This window comes from Salmo salar, chromosome 26 (genome assembly GCF_965601325.2).
Source record: "Salmo salar chromosome 26, fSalSal1, whole genome shotgun sequence".
Lineage (NCBI taxonomy): Eukaryota > Metazoa > Chordata > Actinopteri > Salmoniformes > Salmonidae > Salmo > Salmo salar.
The window spans coordinates 27,633,566-27,660,007 of NC_138316.1; the positions used below are offsets into that span (position 1 = coordinate 27,633,566).

Consider the following 26,442-nt stretch of genomic DNA (forward strand, 5'->3'; position numbering starts at 1 on the left):
GAGTTGCTGTGGGGGGTGCCGGGCAGTTGACCGGGGTAGGGGTAGCCAGGTGGAAAGCATGGCCAGCCGTAGAAAAATGCTTATTGAAATTCTCAATTATAGTGGATTTATTGGTGGTGACAGTGTTTCCTAGCCTCAGTGCAGTGGGCAGCTGGGAGGAGGTGCTCTTATTCTCCATTGACTTTACAGTGTCCCAGAACATTTTTGAGTATGTGCTACAGGATGCAAATTTCTGTTTGAAAAAGCTAGCCTTAGCTTTCCTAACTGCCTGTGTATATTGGTTCCTGACTTCCCTGAAAAGTTGCATATCACGGGGGCTATTCGATGCTAATGCAGTACGCCACAGGATGTTTTTGTGCTGGTCAAGGGCAGTCAGGTCTGGAGTGAACCAAGGGCTATATCTGTTCCTGGTTCTAAATTCTTTGACTGCAGCATGCTTATTTAAGATGGTGAGAAAGGCATCCTCTACTGACGGGCTGAGGTCAATATCATTCCAGGATACCCCGGCCAGGTCGATTAGAAAGGTCTGCTTGCTGAAGTGTTTTAGGGAGCGTTTGACAGTGATGAGGGGTGGTCGTTTGACCGCAGACCCATTACGGATGCAGGCAATGAGGCATTGATCACTAAGATCTTGGTTGAAAACAGCAGAGGTGTATTTGGAGGGAAGGTTGGTTAGGATGATATCTATGAGGGTGCCCGTGTTTACGGATTTGGGGTTGTACCTGGTAGGTTCATTGATAATTTGTGTGCGATTGAGGGCATCAAGCTTAGATTGTAGGATGGCCAGGGTGTTAAGCATGTCCCAGTTTAGTTCACCTAGCAGCACGAGCAGTGAAGATAGATGGGGGGCAATCAATTCACATATGGTGTCCAGGGCACACACCATGCTGGCGTTGCAAACACCATGCTCTACCATCTGAGCCACAGGGAAGAGACGTTAGCCAGGAGTAGACACTCGGATTGCAGCTAGCTAGGTGCAATGATCCAGGTGAGAAGGTTCAGAGCTTGCAGTAGGAATCTGTGGATATGGAGAGAAAATAGGTCCGTTATGTTCCGGTTTGAATCGCGTTGTACAAACTAGTGAGAGCTCTCCGAGCTAAAGGTAGCTGATGACCGCTAGCAGTGGTTAGCTGACTACTAGCTAGTAGCTAGTTAGCTGGCTAGCTTCTGTTGGGGGATTCCGATTCAGTGGTAAAGAAAAATACTTTAGAAAAAAAGCAGATCCACACCACATTGGGTGAGGCGGGTAGCAGGAGAGTATTTTGAAGTTGAAGTGTAGAAAAATATTTTTAAAAGATATGCGAAGAAAAATATATAAAAAGATATATACATGGGACACGACAAGATGAAGGACAAAGACGTCTGACTGCTACCCCATTTCGGAAGAGGAAGTGAGAATACGTGGTGCAGACACAGATTCTCTCCACCTCACCTGGTAGGAGCGACCTGCCAGGTAGCATGCAATCCAAGACTGTGCAGAGCCTGAGATGCCCAGCCCTGAGAGGGTGGAGAGGAGGATCTGATGGTTCACGGTGTCGAAGGCAGCGGATAGATCTAGGAGAATGTGACACAGAGAAGAGCAGTCTCGGTTGAGTGACCCATCTTGAAGCCTGACTGGTTAGGGTCAAGAAGATCGTTCTGAGAGAGCGAGAGAGATGGTCAGAGACCGCACGCTCAAGTGTTTTGGAAAGAAAAGAAAGAAGGGATACCGGTCTGTAGTTTTTTACGTCAGAGGAGTTGAGTGTTGGTTTCTTTAGGATGGGAGCGACTCCGGCCATTTTGAAGTCAGAGGGGATGCAGCCAGTTGTCAGGGATGAGTTGATGATGGAAGTGAGAAATGGGAGAAGGCCTCCAGAGATGGTCTGGAGAGGGGAGGAGGGGATCGGTTCAACGGGCAGGTTGTCAGGCGGCCAGACCTTACTAGTCGCAGGATTTCATCTGGAGAGAGAGAGTAGAAAGAGGTCAAGGCATAGGGGTAGTTCTGTGTGGGACCAGTGGACTCAATAGGCTAAGAAAATGAGGAGCTGATTTCGTCAACCTGGAGGTGGTGGAGGATTAAGGAGGGAGGAGAAGGTGGAAAAGAGTTTCCTAGGGTTAGAGGCAGAAGCTTGGAATTTAGAATAATAGAAAGTGGCTTTAGCAGTGGATACAGAGGAAGAGAAGGTAGAAAGGAGGGAGTGAAAGGATGATAGCTGCCCGCCGCCCTGTTCTATAAGCTAGCAATGAGTCACGGAGCAGGAGGGTAGGACCGAGCTGGCTGGGAGGAGAGGGGACAGTGCGAGTCATAGGATGTGGAAAGGGAGGAGAGTAGGGTCAAATATGCAGAATCAGGAGACAGGAGGGAGAAGGATTTAGCTGAAGGGAGAGATGATAGAATAGAAGAGGAAAGAATAGTGGGAGAGAGAGAGTGAAGATTGCAAGGGCACATTACCATTTTGGGTAGGGGAGACAGAAAAGGAAACAAAGTAGTGATCAGAGACCTGGAGGGGGGTTGCAGTGAGGTTAGTAGCCGAACAGCCTCTAGTAAAGATGAGGTCAAGCGTATTGCCTGTCTTGTGAGTGGGAGGCGACTGGGAAAAGGTAAGGTCAAAAGAGGCTAGGAGAGGAAAAGAGAGTTGCAAAGAAATTAATTGAAAGGCAGACATTGGGAGGTTGAAGTCACCAGGTACGAAGACCGGTGAACCATCCTCAGAAAATAAGCTTATTCAGGACCTCTCCAAGGGTATCTGGTGGGTGATAGATGACTACAATGTTGAGTTTGAGTGGAGAAGTGACAGTGACAGCATGGAATTCAAATGAGGAGATGAACAGGTGAGAGAGAAAATCTCGACTTAGGAGAAATTAGTAGCCCTGTGCCACCACCGCGATGACCAGATGCTCTATGAGAGAAAACGTAGTCCGATGAAGAGAGAGCAGCTGGAGTGGCAGTGTTCTCTGGTGTGATCCAAGTCTCCGTCAGGGCCAAAAAGTCAAGGGACTGAAGGGCAGCATAGGCTGAGATGAACTTGGCATTCTTGACCACAGATCGGCAGTTCCAAACAGTGCCAGAGACCAGGAATTCCACACGTGTTGTGCGCGCAGGATACACTAAATTAGAAGGGTTGCAGCGAAGGGGTGTGGAGCGTCTGTAAAGCCTACAGGGAGAGGAGCGAACAGGTATGGAAAACACACACATAGTTGCAAGAGCAAAAGGAGATCATCTGAAAATAACTAGGTAAGATACTCAACTGAGCCTAGTGATGTGGAGCCTTCCTCTCTTTCCTTTCTCAAATAACTCGGCAGAACAACTCCGCAAAACCGTCTTTGTTTCGGTGACGGCCTTAGTTTTGCAACGAGACTGCCTCTGACACGCCGCTTAGAGCTGGCGCTGAGAAAACAGGGGAGACTGAAGTACTAATTGCCAATTGCATATTTATTTATTATGGATCCCCATTCTCTTCCTGGGGTGCAGCACAATGAAGGCAGTTTATACCATTTTAAAAACATTACAATACATTCACAGATTTCACAACACACTGTGTGCCTTCAGCCCCCTACTCCACAACTACCACATATCTACAGTGCTAAATCCGTGTGTGTGTGTGTGTGTGTGTGTGTGTATGCATGTTTCTCAGCCAATGATTGTGTTGCTTCACAGTCTCCACTGTTCCATAAGGTTTTTTATATGTTTTTTAAATCTAATTTTACTGCTTGCATCAGTTACTTGATGTGGAATAGAGTTCCATGTAGTCATGGCTCTATGTAGTACTGTGTGCCTCCCATAGTCTTTTCTGGGGGGACTGTGAAGAGACCTCTTGTGGCATGTCTTGTGGGGTATGCATGGGTGTCCGAGCTGTTTGCCAGTAGTTTAGACAGACAGCTCGGTGCATTCAACATGTCAATACCTCTCATAAATAAAAGTACTGATGAAGTCAATCTCTCCTCCACTTTCAGCCAGGAGAGATTGAAATGCATATTATTAATATTAGCTCTCTGTGTACATCCAAGGGCCAGCCGTGCTGCCCTGTTCAGAGCCAATTGCAATTGCAAAGTCCTTTTTTGCGGCACCTGACCATACGACTGAAGAGTAGTCAATGTGCGACAAAAATAGGGCCTGTAGGACCTGCCTTGTTGATAGTGTTGTTAAAAAAGGCAAAGCATCGCTTTATTATAGACAGACTTTTCCCCATCTTAGCTACTACTGCATCAATATGTTTTGACCATGACAGTTTACAATCTAGGGTTACTCCAAGCAGTTTAGTCATCTGAACTTCAATTTCCACATTATTTACTACAAGATTTAGTTGAGGTTTAGGATTTGTTCCTAATACAATGCTTTTAGTTTTAGAAATATTTAGGGCTAACTTATTCCTTGCCACCCACTCTGAAACTAACTGCAGCTCTTTGTTGAGTGTTGCAGTCATTTCAGTCACTGTAGTAGCTGACATGTATACATAGACACTCTGGCTTTACTCAAAGTCAGTGGCATGTCGTTAGTAAAAATTGAAAAAGCAAGGGGCCTAAACAGCTACCCTGGGGAATTCCTGATTCTAACTGGATTATATTTGAGAGGCTTCCATTAAAGAACACCCACTGTGTTCTGTTAGACAAGTAACTCTTTATCCACATTATAGCAGGGGGTGTAAAGCCATAACACATACGTTTTTCCAGCAGCAGACTATGATCGATCATGTCAAAAGCTGCACTGAAGTCTAACAAGACAGCCCCCACAATATTTTTATCATCAATTTCTCTCAGCCAATCATCAGTCATTTGTGTAAGTGCTGTGCTTGTTGAGTGTCCTTCCCCATAAGAGTGCTGAAATTCTGTTGTCAATTTGTTTACTGTGAAATAGCATTGTATCTGGTCAAACACAATTTTTTTCCAGAAGTTTACTAAAGGTTGGTAACAGGCTGATTGGTCGGCTATTTGAGCCAGTACAGGGGCCTTTACTATTCTTGGGTAGCGGAATGACTTTAGCTTCCCTCCAGGCCTGAGGGCACACGCTCTCTAGTAGGCTTAAATTGAAGATGTGGCAAATAGGAGTGCCGATATTGTCTGCTATTATCCTTAGTAATTTTCCATCCAGATTGTTAGACCCCGGTGGCTTGTCATTGTTGATAGACAACAATAATTTTTTCACCTTTTCCACACTGACTTTATGGAATTCAAAAGTACAATTCTTGTCTTTCATAATTTGGTCCGATATACTTGCATGTGTAGTGTCAGCGTTTGTTGCTGGCATGTCATCCCTAACTTTGCTTATCTTGCCAATGAAAAAATCATTCAAGTAGTTTGCAATATCAGTGGGCTTTGTGATGAATGAGCCATCTAATTCAATGAATGAAGGAGCCGAGTTGGTTTTTTTCCCCCAAAATGTCATTTAAGGTGCCCCAAAGCTTTTTATTATCATTCTTTATACAATTGATCTTTGTTTCATAGTGTAGTTTATTTTTTTTTAAATTTAGTTTAGTCACATGATTTCTTAATTTGCAGTACATTTGCCAATCAGTTGGGCTGCCAGAATTAATTGCCATACCTTTTGCCTCATTCCTCTCAACCATACAATTTTTCAATTCCTCATCAATCCAATGGGATTTAACAGTTTTTACAGTAATTTTCTTAATGTGTACGTGCTTATTAGTAACATAAATGCGTCAAGTGCAGCATCTGGTTGCTCCTCATTACACACCACAGACCAGCAAATATTCTTTACATCATCAACATACAGTGGGGCAAAGAAGTATTTAGTCAGCCACCAATTGTGCAAGTTCTCCCACTTAAAAAGATGAGAGAGGCCTGTAATTTTCATCATAGGTACACGTCAACTATGACAGACAAAATGAGAAGAAGAAAAAATCCAGAAAATCACATTGTAGGATTTTTTATGAATTTATTTGCAAATTATGGTGGAAAATAAGTATTTGGTCACCTACAAACAAGCAAGATTTCTGGCTCTCACAGACCTGTAACTTCTTCTTTAAGAGGCTCCTCTGTCCTCCACTCGTTACCTGTATTAATGGCACCTGTTTGAACTTGTTATCAGTATAAAAGACACCTGTCCACAACCTCAAACAGTCACACTCCAAACTCCACTATGGCCAAGACCAAAGAGCTGTCAAAGGACACCAGAAACAAAATTGTAGACCTGCACCAGGCTGGGAAGACTGAATCTGCAATAGGTAAGCAGCTTGGTTTGAAGAAATCAACTGTGGGAGCAATTATTAGGAAATGGAAGACATACAAGACCACTGATAATCTCCCTCGATCTGGGGCTCCATGCAAGATCTCACCCCGTGGGGTCAAAATGATCACAAGAACGGTGAACAAAAATCCCAGAACCACACGGGGGGGACCTAGTGAATGACCTGCAGAGAGCTGGGACCAAAGTAACAAAGCCTACCATCAGCAAGGGCATTGAAGATGAAACGTGGCTGGGTCTTTCAGCATGACAATGATCCCAAACACACCGCCCGGGCAACGAAGGAGTGGCTTCGTAAGAAGCATTTCAAGGTCCTGGAGTGGCCTAGCCAGTCTCCAGATCTCAACCCCATAGAAAATCTTTGGAGGGAGTTGAAAGTCCGTGTTGCACAGCGACAGCCCCAAAACATCACTGCTCTAGAGGAGATCTGCATGGAGGAATGAGCCAAAATACCAGCAACAGTGTGTGAAAACCTTGTGAAGACTTACAGAAAACGTTTGACCTGTGTCATTGCCAACAAAGGGTATATAACAAAGTATTGAGATAAACTTTTGTTATTGACGAAATACTTATTTTCCACCATAATTTGCAAATAAATTCATTAAAAATCCTACAATGTGATTTTCAGGATTTTTTTTTCTCATTTTGTCTGTCATAGTTGAAGTGTACCTATGATGAAAATTACAGGCCTCTCTCATCTTTTTAAGTGGGAGAACTTGCACAATTGGTGGCTGACTAAATACTTTTTTGCCCCACATTATGAATCACAACAAAACTTCTTGTATGACCTCTTATACATTATATTAGGCCCAGCCTTTGGAACTTTGGTTTTCCTAGATATGGCTATTACAGTTGTAACTATTTATCATAATCATGAGAAGAATAATACAAACAGTGATGGGTTATTCAATCTATAATCCCCGTTAGTTTGATATCAGAATCGATCAGTTCAGCAAACAATGACGTTTCATATTTCACCCTTTCAAGTGTCTCATGTGTACATGTAATTTCATGACATATTAACCATATATCGTTGGCCTAATTGGCCTGTGATGATCCATAGGGCCGTGATCATTGACCATTCACATTACACAATAGATTTGAAGGGTGCGCTCCAAGCCGCGCTCCGGGGTAATAACTTTAAACAATAACTGATGGCCCACTCTCCCGATCGCAACAGATAGTTCAGCTGAAATGTAACGGATTCGGTGGATTTACGTGGATTCATTGGATTTACGGATTTATGGATTTACATGGAAACACACACACATACACGCACACACACACGCACGCACACACACCCGTCTTTCCTGAAAGCCTTTTTTTCTTAGACATCCTGGGAGAGAGGGAGCGTGATATTCCAGGCGTTAAAGGTGAGATACAATTTTAAAACCCTTTATTTAATTCTAAATATTTAGTACAGACCTTTTAAAACAGGCTATAATTAGTACATACAATTTTACAGCGCAATATATAACAAAGCCAGAATGTTTTTATACACATACAAAAAAAAAATTGTTATACATCCGGTATATATATATATTATTACAGCGCAGTACTACACTTTAATACCCTTTAAATGCTTATATTTATAACTGTCGGTTATAGGAAAGATTGTATTCATATAAAAAACATTGTTTTAAAACAATTGCAGACACACCCCCTCCGAAAAGCCCAATGTTTTGAAACGCACACACGCGTCTTTCCTGAATCATTTTCTCTGAGAAAAGATAGATTCCTTTCGTTAAAATGTGAGATACAATTTTAAAACCCTTTACTTAATTCTAAATATTTAGTACAGACCTTTTAAAACATGCTATATTTAGTACAAACAATTTTACTATTCCTTTCTTACAGATAAAGGGGCCGGCTATAGGGTTAGCCCTGACATCCATCCGTTTCCAATTCACCGTCGTCAAGACAGGCTCTCTTGCTCGCTAGATATCCCTCACACTCCACGTTCCGTAAGTTTTCATTCCATGGATAGATCAAACGTCGTGCATGTAGACCCCGGGTATGTCTTAAGGATAGAAGCGCCCAGCTGCGTAATTGTTCACGATTTTGGAAAAGATTGTCCAGCTTTTTCATCATGGCCAGCAATATATGATAATCGGCCCACTTAAAGCTAAAGACCGGCATAAAATAGTCCACATCCTTGCAGGCTTTGGAAAATACACATGAACTAATTGATTTTGTAGCATTTGAACTATCATAATGTTCACAGGCTAAAATTGTCACTTTGGAGTCGGGGGTATATGCCATTGAAAAGATTCTTATGGCTTTCAAATCATCGCGCCCGCACACCTCCTCTTCCAACGCATAGCCAGGCAGGGATGTACCACTCAGGGCTTGTTCGATCTGACATAGCGCTAGCTGTATCTTAAGCCATTCTCTCATACGCAGCGCAGGAGAAAAACTCTAGGATTTTGCTTGATAAAGGGGGCTGGGGCCGCTGTCTGTGAAAATCTTCACAGTTGAATCCTCAGGTTGGAATATGTAAGCCATATGTCCATCACTCATATCCAAAACTCCTTTAAAACATTCAGGGGCCTCACACAAAATGTCCTCGATGCTTTTGTCATTGGGTTCTTGACACGAGGCACAAAGTACACCCAGAATTGGCCTTAGGAGACATGTTTAATTTCCCGTTTAATGTTCTGGGTATATTTTTAATTTCTTTAGTGGCTTATCGTGGGCTCTTGTGGTGTTCTGGGGCTTATTTATAATGTGTCTGCCCCCCCAATACCCCCGGACATTCCTGTTTCATAGACAACAGCCCTAAGGTCACTAAAACAGGGTGGGGGCCATACTCTTTGAAATGTTCAAACACATCCCCCAGTTCAACAAGGTCCCTACACATCAATCATCATGACAGCTTCAAAGGAACAGATGAAATATATGCATAAATTAACACTCACTCTAACGCGTGAGAACAGGAACGACAGGATGCCCATATATGGGCACGCCCTAGAGCACGTGATGACTTCCCGCCAGGATGTCCTGACAGGATGCCCATATATGGGCATACACACGTGACCCATGACATAGGGTCATAAATCACACGTTTGACGTGTGCCGTCTACTGTATTCTCTCTGCCCTAGCTAGTAAAAAGACAGTACTAGACAACAGCAGTTAAAGACAAAAATGATACTTATCACTCCTGGAGAGATCAGGAGTCCTCTAGTTATAGAATGATGCGCATTGAGAGGGAGCCTGAGAAGCTGGTTATATACTCAGAAAAGTGGTGAAATCACTCCCCCCTCCAATACAGTCACTGATTACCAAAACAACAACAGTCAGTGATTGGGTGAGTTAGTATACATGCTGTAAATAATTCCCAATAGGACAGACAACATGTGTGAATCAGTGCAATACAGCATGCAGCTTGTTTTTTCACTGTAGAATGCCATGCATGTTAAAGTAGAGGTGTTACTGTACAGTATATGGTTTAGGCCAGCCGGATGAGAAGGAGATGATAGTTGAAGGGGCGAAACCTAACTTCCACTTAAATCACATTTCAGTCATGCATTGATGTCAATGGGAGACTAAGTGAACATTTGATTTAAGCAACAGTTAGGATTCTCAGAAGTTAGTGTGTCCTCTCAGCCTCCCTGGTCGCGTTCAGCCCTGCTCCACCTGTTTCGTTCTGGGTGAGTGGCCTGTAATGTGCCGGCTGGATCTGTGGGTCAGACTTCTGCTGACCAATTCTCAGGGGTTGAGCACAGAGCTCATAAAGGATATGTCTGGAGACAGGGGAGTCTTTGACCCTCTGAGTAGGGGCACGTTAAATCCTTCACGCTGTGAACAGAAAGTGTCTGCTTTCAATAAGACTGAAACTTGATGCATTTCCAACACTCTGTTAGTTCCGGTCTCCACCTCCTGGCTTTTACATTTAGGAAGACTCATTTCCTCTGAATACAATAAATACATTTTTGCTCTGTGTCTCTGAAGTCTGAGATATTTTCCCTGTTTGATGCTTTGTCTGGTAGATAAAGTGAGAGACTATTTACTCTAAATACAGTACACTGTACAAAATTATGTGCATTTAATATTTCCATCCCGATTCAATTTTGAAATAAATAATACGGTAATTTACATGTATCTCCAACAACGGGCCAAACAATTTGGACTCATCCATTTGCTGACTGCTTACTGTCTGTTACAGCTGTTGATGGTCTGGCTTGACTTTCTAAAAGAGATGCAGGCTGCCTGTCCAGGCTTCTCCACTGTGTGAAACATCCCCTGGTCTCTACGGCCTTCACAGCCCCCGGACCTCCATGCTCATTTCCTGCCCCTGGTATTCAGCTGAAATATATGTCTCCTTTGTACTATGGGAGCTATCAGCTCCACTGAGCTTGAACAAGCCGTTCATGAGTGCAAGATAGACCTGAACTATAGTACACAACTCTGGGGACAGGTAGTGGAGCAGAACAGAATCCTGCCACGGTAGTGTTAAAGACTCTCTGACTGCTGTTGCTTCCTCTGCCAGGTTGAAACGAGTGCTAAACTGTCACTTTCGACTGGAACAGTATCTTTAACAGTACAGTACAGGGCAGGTTATATACTACTACTCTCTCATCAGTCTTTCTTATGAGTCAATAGAAAAAAACGAACACTCTTTTTTAGTTTTCTGGGAGACTGACCAAGGATGGTGAACTCCTCTAGTGATTGGTTTTTGGTATTCTGTGGTGATTGTTGTTCACTATACCATAGCCTAAGTAATATTATAGTTTTGGTAGCATGTGGTTATGGGTACCTGAGAGGTGAACAGATTTATGAGGGGACCCTATAGGGTCATACAGTGTTATTCTTTACATTCAGTCAGCAGCCACACACACTGACTGACTGCTGTTGACAGTGATTGGATTGGCTGTTATCTGGGTGGTTGTCAATGTCAATTGAGGAGCTATTTGAATGGATTTGAAGCTTCAATAGTTTGTTTGTTTCATCTGAAGGCCATTCAATGAGTGGTCAAGGTTCGCTGAATGGCAGGAATTATGGTCAATTCAGAGGGAGAATCATTGTGTGTTTGTGTGAGTGTGAGCACACACTAGTGTGAAAGTGCATGTGTGAGCGTGCACGTGTTTGTGTGTGCTGCATGTGTGTGTGAAAAAGGGGGTAAGTGCATTGGTACATACTTGTCGTGTCTAAGTGAATGTGTCATCAGTGCTGCAGGTGGGCTGCCCCCAGAGGTCAACCTGGTCATAAATGATCACCTTATCTGTGTCTCCTAACGACTTCATTACCATCAGGCTATTAGCAGGTGTGTCAAGCAGGAAAATACCACCAGCATACAAACAGGATCAGTTTTCCCACAGAGCTTATATCCTGTCTATCTCTCAGCTACATCCCACATGACACCCTATTTCCTATACAGTACCTTCAGAAAGTATTCACACCCCTTCCCTTTTTCCACATGTTGTTACGTTACAGCCGTATTCTAAAATGGATTAAATCATTTTTCTTTTCATCAATCTACACACAATACCCCATAATGACAAAGCAAAAACATCTTTTTGCAAATGTATAAAAAATACAAAATTAAATATCACATTTACATAAGTATTCAGGCCCTTTACTCAGTACTTTGTTGAAGCACCTTTGGCAGCGATTACAGCCTCGAGTCTTGTTGGGTATGATTATACAAGCTTGGCACACATGTATTTGGGAAGTTTCTCCCATTCTTCTTTGCAGATCCTCTCAAGCTCTGCCAGCTTGAATGGGGAGCGTCGCTGCACAACTATTTTCAGGTCTCTCCAGAAATGTTCGATCGAATTCAAGTCCGGGCTCTAAATGTCAAAAGACTTACAGTAATGGTAAGACCACCTGATGCTGTAGGCTAATGCATGTCTCTGGTGTGTGTGGATGTGTGTTGGGTAGGAGACTTCAGGAATCAGACATTGGGAGCCAAGGCTGCTGACCTGACCCATATGTTGAAGGAAACACGACTCCATCCAGAACCAGGACATGCTTTACGTTTCAGTCTGTCTGATCCAGCAGCCGGCCTCAGGGTGTTAAGCGTACTGTTCAATATCAGTCCAGATTAGTATACAGTATATCAGGAGAGCATTAGTAGCTGATGTGTCTGAGATTATATAGATAGATATGCTGTTGAAAAGCTCTCTTCCCCATACACTACGTTCCCTGTAAACATGTGTGCAGCTGTTGTGTTGATGCAGAGGCTGCTCACTGCTCAGTCACTGGCTGTCAGTCAGTCTGCCTCTGTGAGAGAGAGAGAGTGCGAGCGAGCGGGGAAAGACAAGAGTGCCAGCAGAAGCCAAGCCAAGTCCATATTTTGAGACTCCATTATCTAAACTTTGTCTTTTTGTCTGTCCATAATGCCTTTGCTTGTCGCTGTGAAAGATTTAAATACAATTGGAGATGTAATGGAATTAGATGCATTCAATAAGTGCTGATATGACTTGTTATCCTGTTCAGTGTTCTCAGTACTCTCATTCATATTATGCAGTGACTCACTGCTGGCTTTGCTTAACAGGGACAAGCCATTTTCTGTGCTAAAAAAGCATATTTTCTTTTAATGGTGTGTAAGCACCTGTGGCCCAAAGAAGAGGGTGTGTTCACTAACAGCCTGCTGGAAATCTCTCTCTCTCTTTCTCTCTCGCTCTCTCTCGCTCCTCATAGCCCAGCTGAAATACAAAATTGTAGTGGATACAGTAGTTTGCTGCATGTGCCTGTTGTGGTCTCCCTGTACCGCTTTAAAATCGGAAAATATTGCATTATCTCATGGTTAAGTGAACATGGCTACAAAAATGCTCTTGGTCTACGAATCAAATACAGCCACAATGCCCTGATGCACCCACTATGGTCATATAATCTTATGTGAAAACTAACTGTCATAGTCTGATGAAGAGCGCACTCCTAACTACAGTGTGTCCTGATGAATTAGGGTTTAATGTTGTGGAAACAATGGTGCAGCAATAGGAAAACCATATGATGAGTTCAGTCTTTTTGGCTCCGGCTTCTTTACTTCCAGCCTTCCTTGCGACGTGGCTCGCAATTAAGTGCTTGAGTATGCTTGTATAAGAGAGAGTGCAAAGGGATCGTATTGTTGCAGAGTTTGTGGTTTCTCCATGTTTAAGAATATGAAATGCAGTCCGTAGTCTGTCTATTTCAGTGTTAGAATGTCCACTTGACCACAAAGTGTTTTGGGCTGTTATGTTACTTTTCTTTGGCTGTCTGCTGTATTCCATTGTCAGTGGTCTAGATTACATTGCAATGGTATTCCATCAAGTCCTATTAAATAATGCTCAGCAAAGGTATCCAGTTGAGTTGTCTCACCAACACCTGTCCATTGTTGACTACACAGTAGGAGGCTTCATGTTCCACCATTCATAAACAATAAATACTCTTCCTCTTCCCTTCCCAAATCTCTCTCTCTCTCTCTCTCTCTCTCTCTCTCTCTCTCTCTCTCTCTCTCTCTCTCTCTCTCTCTCTCTCTCTCTCTCTCTCTCTCTCTCTCTCTCTCTCCCTCTCCCTCCCGCCCCTAACTTTTCCTCTTAAATGCCCCAGCCTCCCCAGCTGCGCCTCCTCCAGCTCAGTTTACAAGGCTGTGCATAAAGATCAGCAGAGTAGTGGTTTTGGCGTTCACTGCACTACAGGGGCAAGGCGAAACAGCCAGGAGCAGCTACCGTTTTCTACTGGATCTGTCTGAATGCATGACTGAGGGCTGCTGGTCAATAGTTCTTGGCCACATGAGAGAATGCTATCAGGTCTGGCTCTTCTGCTGCTTGTCTGCCTCCTCCACATGTTTGTGACTGCGCAGGGGAACCCGTGGTCACAGGTAAGACTTAAACCATACCATGGTCTTACTATGGACCCTCTCTCTGCTTTTCCACAGGTTGGGCTGAGACTGACCGTCTGGGACTGGCTACTCATCGCTCCCAGTCCCAGCACCTTTACACGTCCCAAACAGACATAAGAGGGACTCCCTCTAAAACTATGACCGGTATAAATCTGTATTATGAATGTAATTAGCCTGTTTAGCCCGGTGCTCTTCTTAAGTAATTCTCGAGCTGCTGAACTGTAAGTTGATAGTCTGATTCTAATAGATAGGTTAAGTTATAAGTTTGTTCATGTCTTGGCTATGACTGCAGACTATAGATCATGAGGAGGAAGTAGCGATCAGATTAGGTATTTACTGTGTGACTGTTTTCACTGTTAAAGCAGCTTTGGCAGTCTGTGCTGTTGACTCTGTAGCACATATAAGGCAGGCTGTTATATAGCTATAAAGGACAGTTTCCTTCAAAGTTGCACTTAGTATAACTGTGGAAACTCTAAAGGGGGATGTCTGGCTTGTAATAGGGCATAGATTGGCACAGCTCCATGTGTGTGTAGATGATTGACTACATGGCTGTGACATCACTGTGATACTGCTGCAGACAGGTGATGTACAGTCATAGAAATATAATATCTCTTTCTAGTGCTGTGTGTACAGTATCCTGGTTTGATCTGTTCATCAAGGTCATATGCCTTGATGGAAGTAATTGTGAGTCCATGCAACCGGTTTGCTTTGTCTTCTGCTAAACATCTCTGTAAAAATGTGTGACATCAGGCGAAGCTGCAGTTGGTCATTTGGCAGGAGTTGAGATTGGCGTCTTAGAGAATGATTGTATAGGATTACGTGTTCCCTCCATAATACTCTCACTATAGGGCACCTTTCATTTCCACATGTAAACATGTAGGTGTGTCCTTAAGTTGTCCCTTACCCTGTATTTAGGCACTTTTTTAAATATCCATTTATTATGTTCCCAACATAAGATCCTCTACAAACAGATACTGATGACAGAGGAAACCCTCAGTGTTTTAAAGACTGTAGAATCAACACGGTTTGTGCTATTTCAGAGACGTTTACAAGCAGTGGGCATTTATGAGACTGCTGTGCCCTTGACCTGAGGCCTCAGGCTGGGAGAGAGATTTGACAAGTTTGTGGGGTACGTGAGAAAACATCCTCCAGTCATGACCAGTATATATCACTCTACTCTTCACTGTTGAGAAAACATCCCCCAGTCATGACCAGTATATATCACTCTGCTCTTCATTGTTGAGAAAACATCCCCCAGTCATGACCAGTATATATCACTCTACTCTTCACTGTTGAGAAAACATCCCCCAGTCATGACCAGTATATATCACTCTACTCTTCACTGTTGAGAAAACATCCCCCAGTCATGACCAGTATATATCACTCTACTCTTCATTGTTGAGGACCCCACTCCTATCCGGGGCAACAAAAAGTATTGGAGTTACTTTAGCTTGTTGCCATACTATTACCATGTTATTACCACTTTATCCTGTTTTGTATCCTGTGCTGATGTGAAGTGCTATAGTAGAGGGTGTCTTTAAAATGGATGGAGGAGCCCAATAGCCCTACTCCTCTCAGTGGGAAGAGTTATCCCCACAGTTCAGTCATTATTCCTGGTTGTTTTGGATACACACTTGGGGTTTGACACATGATTTATGTTGGGAAACGCCATGTAGTGGGAAAGAACCCATGAGTTATCACTGTCTGGTCCAAGAAAACCAAGAGTTTGTGCTTCTTTTAGTGGTTACAAACTCAGATTATTGCCTTGGCTTGGTTGACTTCCCAACACATCCATGATACAAGTTCCAGAGATGAAATCAGAGGAAAAGTCTGTGATTCTTGAAAGTATGTCTTCCATTCCTCCATTTACAGACAGATTGTGATGGTCCATTTGTCTATTTAATTTTGTGAAGCAAAATGTTTTAAAAAGTGCACACGCATGGAAAGGTTATAGGACATGAATAGATTTTCTAGTTCTTTGTTGAAGGCTGCCAATTTTCCCTCTCTTCTGTCATAGCAGCCAGAATGGCTATATTTCCTAATCTCCTTTTAATGCTGTAATCTCATATGGAAATGCCAATTGGTATTGGAAGTTGTACAGCACCATAACAGGTCAATTGGTATTGGAAGTTGTACAGTACCATAACAGATCTAGCACTATTCATTGGGAGCTGCCCTTGTCTGATGGATGTAGTTTACAAAGTGACTTCATTATACTGTATGCAAGTGAAAATCACCTTTCACCTTGTGATCACTGAGCAGTCCCCAGCACTGCAGTAGCCTACCTCGACCACAGCTGCAGATGTGTTTCCAGGGCTGACTGTGTTGAAGTCAGCGTGTGTTGTTAGCGACCTCACCCTCATTAAACACTGTTCTGATAAAGGAGCCTCTAAAGGGAAGGTAGAAAGGAACACAGCATCTCACCATGTGGGAGACAGATGCTTGTGGCCTACGCCACTGCCAACGGTCGGCCACATGCACTTCACATGGACCGACCAACCGAATGGAGGGGGTGGGTTGTCATGCCATACTATGACGTTATACTGGATTCTGTGAGAAATGAAATAGGAATCAGTGGTAAAACACAAACAGACACTATTATATGGGACATGTTGCTCTGTATTTTCTAATGATGTACAGGATGCCAGTATGGTCCTTTTCTAAAAGCTGGCCAGTGTTTCAACTCAGCAGGTCCAATATTCAGTGTTCACAGGGTTTGCATTAGTCCTAGCCTTGGTAACAATTTAAAAGCTGATGGAATTGGGCATTTTGTTATTTCCTAAATAATCACATTTACTTTATACCTATATTGTGTTGAAGGCAGTGTGTGTTGTTAGCGACCTATACTGGATTCTGTGTGAGAATATACTGGATTCTGTGTCCCTCCGTCCGTCCGTCCGTCCGTCCGTCCGTCCTCTACTATGTTCATTACTGTCTGATGAGCTCAAAACACTGGCCAGTTACATTCCGTCCGTCCGTCCGTCCGTCCTGCCTGCCTACCTGCCTGCAGGCAGAGAGCACCTCCACCTCATTGTGCTGTAGTGTTTAAACAGACAGGAAGGAAAGCGTACATGGACGGAGATTAAATTAAATGAATGGAATGACTGACGCATAGCTGAGGTTTGCTGCCCGCTCCAAAGCCAAGCCACACCGCTTCCTGACATCCTGACACCAACTCCCAGGGCTGCCTGCCTGGGAGACTCAGCGGTAGCTGGCTGGCGTACCATACGTACACCAGCCCCAGATGATACCACTATGGCATGTCTAACTTCAAGTCTACACCAAGCCCTTATGATACTGTACCACTATCGCATGTCTAATATGGGAGACATCACAGTCAAGGAAGGTGAGAGGAAGGTCTCGTTCATTTCCTTGACCACAGTGCCAAAGTGCTCTGTGATTTCAAACCAGGCAGACAGTGAAGGCATCCTCAGTGAGTGGGTAGGTAGATAGAAAACCATAATCAGTCTCAGAGGGGATGTTATTTTGGAATTTCTATCGATCTATACCTTCGTCTTTCCAACCCAGTCAGTAGAAGTTAACTATGTTTATTGAATGTAAGTATTATTTTGTGCATTGGGGAGTTGTAAGATTTGATGTAAGATTATGTAGACATAATATCTTGCATTCTGTTTGATTTTAAACGTTTAGAACCCACATATTTCTAATTGCCAGCACTTCTAATATACAATATGACCCAGTTTACTATTTATGACTACAATTTCTTCTAGAGCAATGAGTCACATTTTAAATAATGATCCCAACTCAATGAGCCCCACTCATCTTTTTTTCATGTTGAAGTTGTGGTCAGTCATTGACTTTTCTATAGATTTCAGCATAATGTAATTTCCATTCGATGGCCATCTTGCTGTAAGGTCACCTCCGCTATGAATTATTATCTGGTATGACATTGCCCCAGAATTCTCAGCTTGGAAGCCCAGTAATGTAAATATTACATTTCCAGATGAGCTGGCGTATGTATCATTGCAAGCCAAGTCTTGATAACAGCAATGGCAACACTCCAGCAGAACTCTCTGCTGGCTGTACAGCAAGTGAAGAGTTGAAAATGTTCTCATAATGTTCACAAAACAACCTCTGTTACTCTTTGGTCGTAAATTTGGTCGACAGGGTGTGTGTTTCTTTTATGTCAAAGTGGAGTGTTATCATTTGAAAATAAAGGGAGAATTCCTTTAATCTGAAGATATTCTCATAAGAATTTAAGTTGAATCAAATGGCATTGGTGAAGCGAGGCCAAACCATTTAGCTGACACTTAATTCTAGAGCCTGTTACTGTTATTAATATGTATTCCATTAATGCAGCATTCATTTAGTTTGTTGTTATTTGATAAACATGTTGAGACAACATGTTAGGTGTTAAAATATTAGATGTTATGTTAAATAATATGCAAGATTTCAACCTTGAAACATATCTAAGTTTGTGCACTCAAAGTTTATGTGCCGTGTAATAGTGTTAAGGGTCCAAGCGTGTTAATATATTAATGTATTCAGTGAGCAGTCTTAGTGCTTTCTCAGGGACTCATTGAGCGATCTACCTTCCTGACCCTTCTGAAGTTAAGCTTCAGTCAGTTATCCCTGGTGGTTACCAGGCTGGTGGGTCTGGCATGGCACCCAGAGTATAATATCATGGGAACCCCTAGTCTAAGCTCTGACAAGAGCCAAGTACGTTCTGACCTCAAGCCATGGACATGGCAGAGATCAGAAGAGTTATGATCTAGGATCAGTTACAGCAATGACTGAATAAAAGTGTCTGGAGTCCCTGATATGCAGAGTGTGTGGTTGATAATGGATCATTTGTGTAGATGGGGCTCCTGAAACAGCTGCATGAATCTGGATGTATTTGTGCACCATAGTGATCCCTGATAGGCCTATACAGTACAGCTGTCTGCACATGTTAATGTCAATCACGTTAGCTTAAATCACGTTGTCATTAGTGGATTTCTCTGTCTAAACATCCACTCACAAACAGTCTCCATTTGAACCCAGAGTCCTAGTCCCACGCCAGTGAGAAACCCTAGCAGTCAGTCCACTGATTACTTTTTCAACCACATCTATAACTTCATTTGGGGTGGTTGAAGGCCACGATTCAGTCAGAAATAGTGTTAACTGGCATTGGCAGACATACGCATAGCAGATGTTTTGGCGGTGTTGGAGGTGTAACTGTGGTGTGAGCTGACAAATAGGTGAGTGGCTGCTCTTGTGTCACAAACCACTGACTTCCTTATTATCCCCACTGCGTTAGAAGTTCAAAACGGCAATAGAAAGTGTAGGCTTCTAATGCATGTTTTCATATTAATTTGGATGGGGGGATTTATAGTCCATCAGTCTAATCAAGGTGTAGACAATAGAACATCACGCATTTGAGTGTTTGAACTTGTAACACGGCTGCATGGGATTTGTCGGATTATAAAATCAGGTGATTTCGTTGCCACGATAAGCTAATGCAAGGAGGCGCTTGTGGATCTGTCAACTCTAACGTAGTTCCACCTCCAATACCGCCAAAACAATCTCTATGCGGGTGTTGGCTAGCGCAGATCTAATAGATTCTAGCCTGAAGTCTTTACAGTCAAAGAAAGATGGGGGCTTGTCGACTTAAGGACTGTAAGATGTTTCCAACATTCCTGTTAACTCCAGCATAAAGTCACTGTGACCACTCATTTTTATATTCATATTCATTCCTTGTGGGAAACCACAAACCAAGGCCCCCCACACAGTTAAAAGAAACATTATTGCAAGGCAAGTGTAACCTGCGCCAAGCCTGTGGGAAAAGGATCAAGTGACATGGAGTGTCTTTGCAACTGTTTATTGACAGTTTGTGCATGTTTGTAATGAAATAAATGTTGTTTTTTCATTCCTTCTTTACCCACTCAATTAAAGTGCATTAGGCACTTATTTTAAAGCTCCCAAACCTTGATTTCTGAGAAGAGGCGCCTCTGTGCACAGCTGAGGACAGGCTTGGAATTGGGATAGCTTTACCATCATAGTGAGATTGTAGTTTAAGGGTATCTAATAACCTTGTAAATGCAAACTCAAACATTTGTTATAAAGTGGTTACTGGTATGATGGAAAGAGACCAATAGTCTGCTGGTTCAGTTGTATAGAATTTCATAAATTAAATTAAACTCAACAAGGGATTATTATCCCTATCATGACAAGCCAATTCCTAAAAGCACAAGACCTTACATCTATTGTATCTGGAAAAGTACTGCTGGGGTTTATTGGAAGGCTAATGTTTTCATCCGACGTTCCTCACTTTGACTGGTAGTTGACTACCATCCTGACACGTCTAACCATTTCCAGATGAGGTGGATTTTAGTGACATTTAAAGACCCATTATAGTTCTCCTGAAAGGGGATGTCGTCCAGCGCCAAGCAGAATTATAAACCACCCACAGAGAGCAGATTAGAAAAAAGCAATGATGTGGTCTCTTAATAAATTGAGCACTTAAATACTGTGGATCCCCTTGAAAGGCAAAAACTAGGATCCCTCCAAACTTGGTTCAGTGAGACACCTCATTTTGATGGATTCGTGATGCAAGACCATTTATATTTGATATATCAAGGACAGCCTGGATGACTGTTTTCAGGTTTGGGAAACAAATGACTGCTGGCTTCACTGTTTAGTATGGGCTATCATCTGTTCTCCAAAGTCTGTTTTGACAGTTTATGATTTGAAAGATGTACTGCACAGTGATATCAAATAATACCCACACACATTCCTTCAATGCTTCCTGTATAGGTCCCATGCCCTAAGCCATTTTACCATATTAAAAGGCTTGGAAAACCTTATTGCACAATTTTTCTAAAAACACAACTGACGCCTCTTAGTCACATGATATTTCATACATTGACGGATTACTCAGATTACTGGTAATAAATTATGTGACTCTCCATTCACACGTTAACACATTGTGATTCAGAGCTTTTCCCAGGCAAACGGCCACAGATAACCATTACTCGCCGAGCTTGTCAAGCTGTAGTTTATGAGGGGAAGGAAGGAACAGTTTTCTTTCTCCTGGGATTAAGGCTAAACATTGAAATGATTTCTGTGATAATGTTGTTGCTTAAAGTTAGCGTATTTTATGGTGAAACTTGAGAAGACAGATACTACTCACTTGGTATCCCAATTGTTTGTGATAGCCTTGCATACTGTACATGTGATGTATGAAAATAGAATAATGTGTAAACTCATGTGGAACAATCTGGTTTTCATCATGTACCAATCTTACATTTGAGTGCCTATAGGCTACTGTAGATCCGTTTTTATCCATAATTCCACATTGGCCAATATAACATTTGCCCTCTTTGGTAATTTCTCAGGGCTATTAGTTTGCTATTCCCTCTCTCATCGCTTATTTCCTGTGTAGAATTTTTTATTTAACCTTTATTTAATTAGGCAAGTCAGTTAAGAACAAATTCTTATTTACAATGATGCCCTACCCAGACGACGCTGGGCCAATTGTGCGTCACCCTATGGGACTCCCAATCACGGCCGGATGTGATGCAGCCTGGATTCAAACCAGGTACTGCAGTGATGCCTCTTGCACTGAGATGCAGTGTCTTAGACCACTGCACCACTCGGGAGCCAGTAGAAGGAGGTGGTGTGTATTTATTTTGGCCTGGGTGGAGTGTTGGCCCGATGCAGACCTCGCTGCTATGGGTGGGCGAGAGCCAGGCTTCTGTCTCCTGAGCCTACCCCAATCCCCTCAGTCCACCCCTAGCCCTGGCCTGGCTACCATCTCCATCTTCCATCCCCATATCCCAGCCTGCATCCAGCCTGCAGCTGACTGTCTTACTGCAGCTCCAGGAAGAACTAAGTCCGCTGAGAGAGCATGAATTTACAGCAAAACCCTTTTTAATTACCACTGTAGTCTGCTCTTCATTTGTTTGTGTGATTATTCTATGTAAGCCTAGTTATGTCCTGTGCTTAAGGACCCCACACAAAATGTTGTGTAATATTTTTTGTTGGGACGTAATATATACAGTTGGTCTGAGAAAATATGCCGGTTTAGCAAGACAAGATCCCCATTAGTCCTGGTTTGGGATTGTGAGGAAATTGTTTGTGACTGGGTTTTGTCTACGAACGGGGAGGATTATTGACTGGACTGCTGAACGTAACATTCCCTGAAAGATACTGACTGACTAAAGACTAACGTTAGCAGCCGTCGAATCACAGAGGAGCTTTGTGTCATTAAAACGAAACAGCTTTTTGTTCCCTGCTGACTCCTCCCTCGGTCGTTCTTTCGGTTCGAAGTTCGAGTGGTGACGGACTGAGGGCGTATCCTGATCCTGGCACACCCGTGTCTACTCTCCACTGCCCAGGGGTCTGGAATTATAGAAGTACGGTGGCCTGCTGGGATCCGTCCCAACCAGGCCCCTGCCTGCAGCACCTGTTGACACAGCAAGCTACTTTTACGTCTGAATTGGCTGGATTTATCGACTTCTGATTTGAGTGTTCTATACTAACCTTATCCAGGCTTCCTGTAATTTAAGAATGCCAATGTGACAGAGAACGCTAACACCTCTGAGGATTTGCTCTGAAACTTTGGGAGCCGTTACTACTCCAGCATCGTGCCAAGAATATGCCTGTTGTTGGAATGAAGCCGGCTCAGGCTAATTGGTTGTTGTGTTATGGTAGTTAATTATGTGCAGCAGTTCAGGGAGTTAGAGAGGTGAAATAACATGGGTTTGTTTATGAATATGCTGGGATAGGCTTTGGTTTATTATCTCTCATTCTCTCCACTTTACTTGATTAATGAGGTTGCTCATGTTATTTACTTTTCCATGCACTTCAGTGGTAAAACAGTTGCCTGTTAAAACAGATGCCTCAGTAGCTCAACAGTTGAAAATTGCTTCACCTCAAAAATCCTACAGTTCCTCTGCTTACAACAAAAAGTGTACTGTACTGTTTGTAATGTACCGGTATTGATTAGTGAGGTGCTATACGTGTCCTCTGTCCCCTCCTTTGACCTCCTCCCTCTCTGACAGAGTCTGGGCTGCGATGAGTACCTGGGCTCAGGCAAGGTGATGGACAAGTGTGGGGTGTGTGGCGGGGATAACACGGCCTGTAAGCTGGTGTCAGGGCTCTTCCAGCAGCACAGCCTGAACAAGGTGGGCTACCACAAGATAGTGGAGATCCCAGAGGGAGCCACCAAGATCAACGTCACCGAGACGGTGAAGAGCAGGAATTACCTGGGTGAGTAGGACTGTGACTAACCAGTGTTTTAACCCGGGTCAGACTGTGTTAGCCCGCTCCAGCTAAAGCCTAGACATTACCCACTGGGCACAGATTCAACGTCTATTCCACGTTGGTTCAATGTAATTTCATTGAAATGATGAAACAACGTTGATTCAACCAGTGTGTGCCCAGTGGGTAGCTTGGGAGGCCAGTCTTCATGTCTGAGGCAAGGTTACTTAACACACAAGCATGGTTCCAAACCACCTCTGTTTAACTACAGAGTTACCAGCTCTTTATCCACTGCCCCTTAAGGCTCCATACATCTCTGCCTGAATCAGGCCCATGAGCTATGACACATGCAATAACAATTTTAGGTTTTCCCTTCAACCGCATGTTAGATTATGTTTCATATTACATTAACGGTACTAATAAAAAGTCACAATTTAAAGATAAGCTTCAGGTTATAAAACATCTGACAGCAGTGGCTATTTTTTCAATATAATTTAGGTCATGTCTTGCTACATCCGTGCTGTGAGCCTGGTATCAGGCAGCAGGGAACAGCTGCTTGTTAAATTGATTTGATTCATTTAATTAAAAGGCAGCTCAAATACAGAGCAGGAGGGATTTTTCCGGAATTTTAGATGTGAGCATTTCTATGTTGTCAGTAGTAAGTAACCACACAGTGCACTTCTGGTTACAATCTTGTATTTTTTTAAAAGCCCTTCGCTGTAATTCATTGAATAAATAAGATCTTGTCTTTATAGGAGCATAACAGTGTGACACAGAAGTGGGTCTATTTTCAGGAATGACTTCTGGAATGTCAGTGTTTTATTGTTGGAGACATTGGTTTAATGAGAGCCATGCCATAGCATAGCAGTGGGTCTGGGAGAAAGAGAGAGAGAGAGAGAGCGAGAGAGAGAGCGAAAGAAAGGTGAGAAAGAGAGAGAGAGAGAGAGAGAGAGAGAGAGAGCGAGAGAGAAAGGGAGAGAGAGGGAGTGCCTGGCCCCCAGTTCCCCTGGCCTGGTTGCTCCCCTCAGGGGAAAGTATATAAACAAGCTTTCATTAGAGGACCTTTTCCTCCAGCCTTCCCATCCTTTTTAATTAAGGTGAGGAATTTCACTGCTGCCTAGAAAACCACCACTACTGACTGAGCCCAGCAATGGAACCTGCTTTGAAACTACCTTTCTAAGTTAAAACTACTAACTGGGGGTGCCAAGTTATGCATTGCTTTTTTAATATGAGTCCCCACTCAACCCCTACACAATACTTACTCAGTGAGTAGCACCTAAGAAGGAAATGTAGAGTATGCGTGAACAATGGCTCCTTTCAGTGACTGCTGTTCCTGCGTCGTTTGGCATTGTTGTTGGAAGAGTTCATATATCAGTGGGTAAAAGCTTGCTGTGATGCAACATCCTGGGGATAAACAGGACCGAGGATTCTTCCATGGACCTACTTATTGTTACCATTATCCCCTGATGTTTTGCCCCACTCTCCTCAACAGACTTCTGTTCTAGTTTATTTCTGCATGCCTAATATGTGCTTTTAGTTGTCCAAACACTCTTATATTTAGTAGTCTTAATGTTACTTGTCTAATGTTTTTCGGACAGCCTGTTGCCCTAACCATGGAATTCTCCAATGTGGCTGTAGAGTTGAGAGATTCAGCTACACAATGAACATAAAGCTTTGCCAGCTCTTTACTAACAGGTTTGCTCATTTACAAAAGACATGGCTTTGAAGATACATGTGACAAAATGTATTCAGTTAGCGATGATTACACAGCTCACTTTTAACGGTTTTGCTCATTATGTTAAAACCACTTCAGATTAAACAACAATTATGGCAGAGTGGTTGTCAGCATTATTTTTTTCTGTCTAAGCACAGTAGAGCTGATGGTGACAGGAAGGGTTGCTGTCTGTCTCATAGAAATATAACTAATAGAATGGACATTCCCATTCAAGTTGTTGTTCTGTGATGGGGACCGGCGGCCATATTGAGTGCCCCCAAACTTCCTGTAAAGCAGGAAGTTCAGCATGTAATATGAAAATAGCTCACTCCTTTCAAAATACAGAAATCCTCAGAAAAAAAATCAGTGTCTTTTGTAAATGAGCGAACCTGTTAGTAAATAGCTGGCAAAGCTTTATGTTAATTGTGTAGCTTAATCTCTCAACTCTACAGCTACATTGGAGAATTCCATGGTTAGGGCAACAGGCCATCTGAAAAACATTACAGAAAAGTTACATATCTTGAAAACTTGAGAGTGCTGACAAGCAAAACATTTTGGGACTACGTCAACAATGGACTAATGAAACAAATAACAAAAGATAGTTTTCCTTCAATGTGTGTTTTATTAACAGTCAACTCATGGTCTGTCTGCAGCTCTGAAAAGCCGCTCAGGTCGCTCCATCATCAATGGGAACTGGGCCATTGACCGGCCGGGGAAGTATGAGGGGGTGGGCACCATGTTCACCTACCGACGACCCAATGAGGTCACCAGCACCGCCGGGGAGTCCTTCCTGGCTGAAGGGCCAACCAATGAGATCCTGGATGTTTATGTATGTAATCAGTCAACTTGTATGTACAGTAAAATGTAGCTCATATTGGCACATATTTCTCTGACCGTTTACACTGGCACATTACGTTGTAATTAACTTGTTTACTGAAGAATTTTTGCTCTGTCCTCAGGTGATCTACCAGCAGCCCAACCCAGGAGTGAGCTATGAATTCATCCTTCCCTCTGACAACCCTCCACAGCACCCCGACCACAGACCTGGAGGTGAGGCTCCCCATAGTTACTGATGCATCTGACTGGGACTGTATGGCCTAAATTAACTATTAGTCCACACAGGGAGGGGGTCAAACCACTGATGGCGCTGCATCTCAATGACTGAGTTTTCCCCTGGTTTTGTTGGCTGAAATACCATGTTCGATCTCCCAGGGAATACTCTGCATGGGCAAAGTGGGAATGACCACCGGGGTAACCCCAACCAGGAGGGGTACGATCTAGCAGGAGGGGGCAAATACCCTCCCCAGGTACCCAACAACCAGGTGCCAGCGGTCCAGCCACCCAAACATCAGAGAGAATATAACTGGAAACTGTCTGGGGCAACAGAGTGTAGTGCCTCCTGTGGCAGAGGTAAGACATGGCATGCATCTTTGTCTGAACTGAAGCCCCAAGAGGTCTCAACCTCTGATGCTCTAATTAATACTAGTTGATCAACTAGGTTTAACAGATTCCCACAGTGA

At 43.1% G+C, this 26,442-nt stretch overlaps 1 protein-coding gene across 3 annotated transcripts in view; it reads left to right on the plus strand.

Moving 5' to 3' along the window:
* Window positions 1-26,442, plus strand: part of LOC106587562 (thrombospondin type-1 domain-containing protein 4) — a 52,143-nt gene that overhangs the window by 18,785 nt on the left and 6,916 nt on the right. For 2 of the 3 annotated variants that reach the window (XM_082969592.1, XM_082969593.1), the window contains 4 exons: window positions 23,010-23,217; window positions 25,576-25,751; window positions 25,882-25,972; window positions 26,135-26,332. In XM_082969592.1, the coding sequence (XP_082825718.1) occupies window positions 23,010-23,217; window positions 25,576-25,751; window positions 25,882-25,972; window positions 26,135-26,332 (673 nt within the window). Of the gene's footprint in view, window positions 1-13,735; window positions 13,984-23,009; window positions 23,218-25,575; window positions 25,752-25,881; window positions 25,973-26,134; window positions 26,333-26,442 lie in introns of those variants that run through there. The other variant, XM_014176068.3, reaches the window with a different exon arrangement.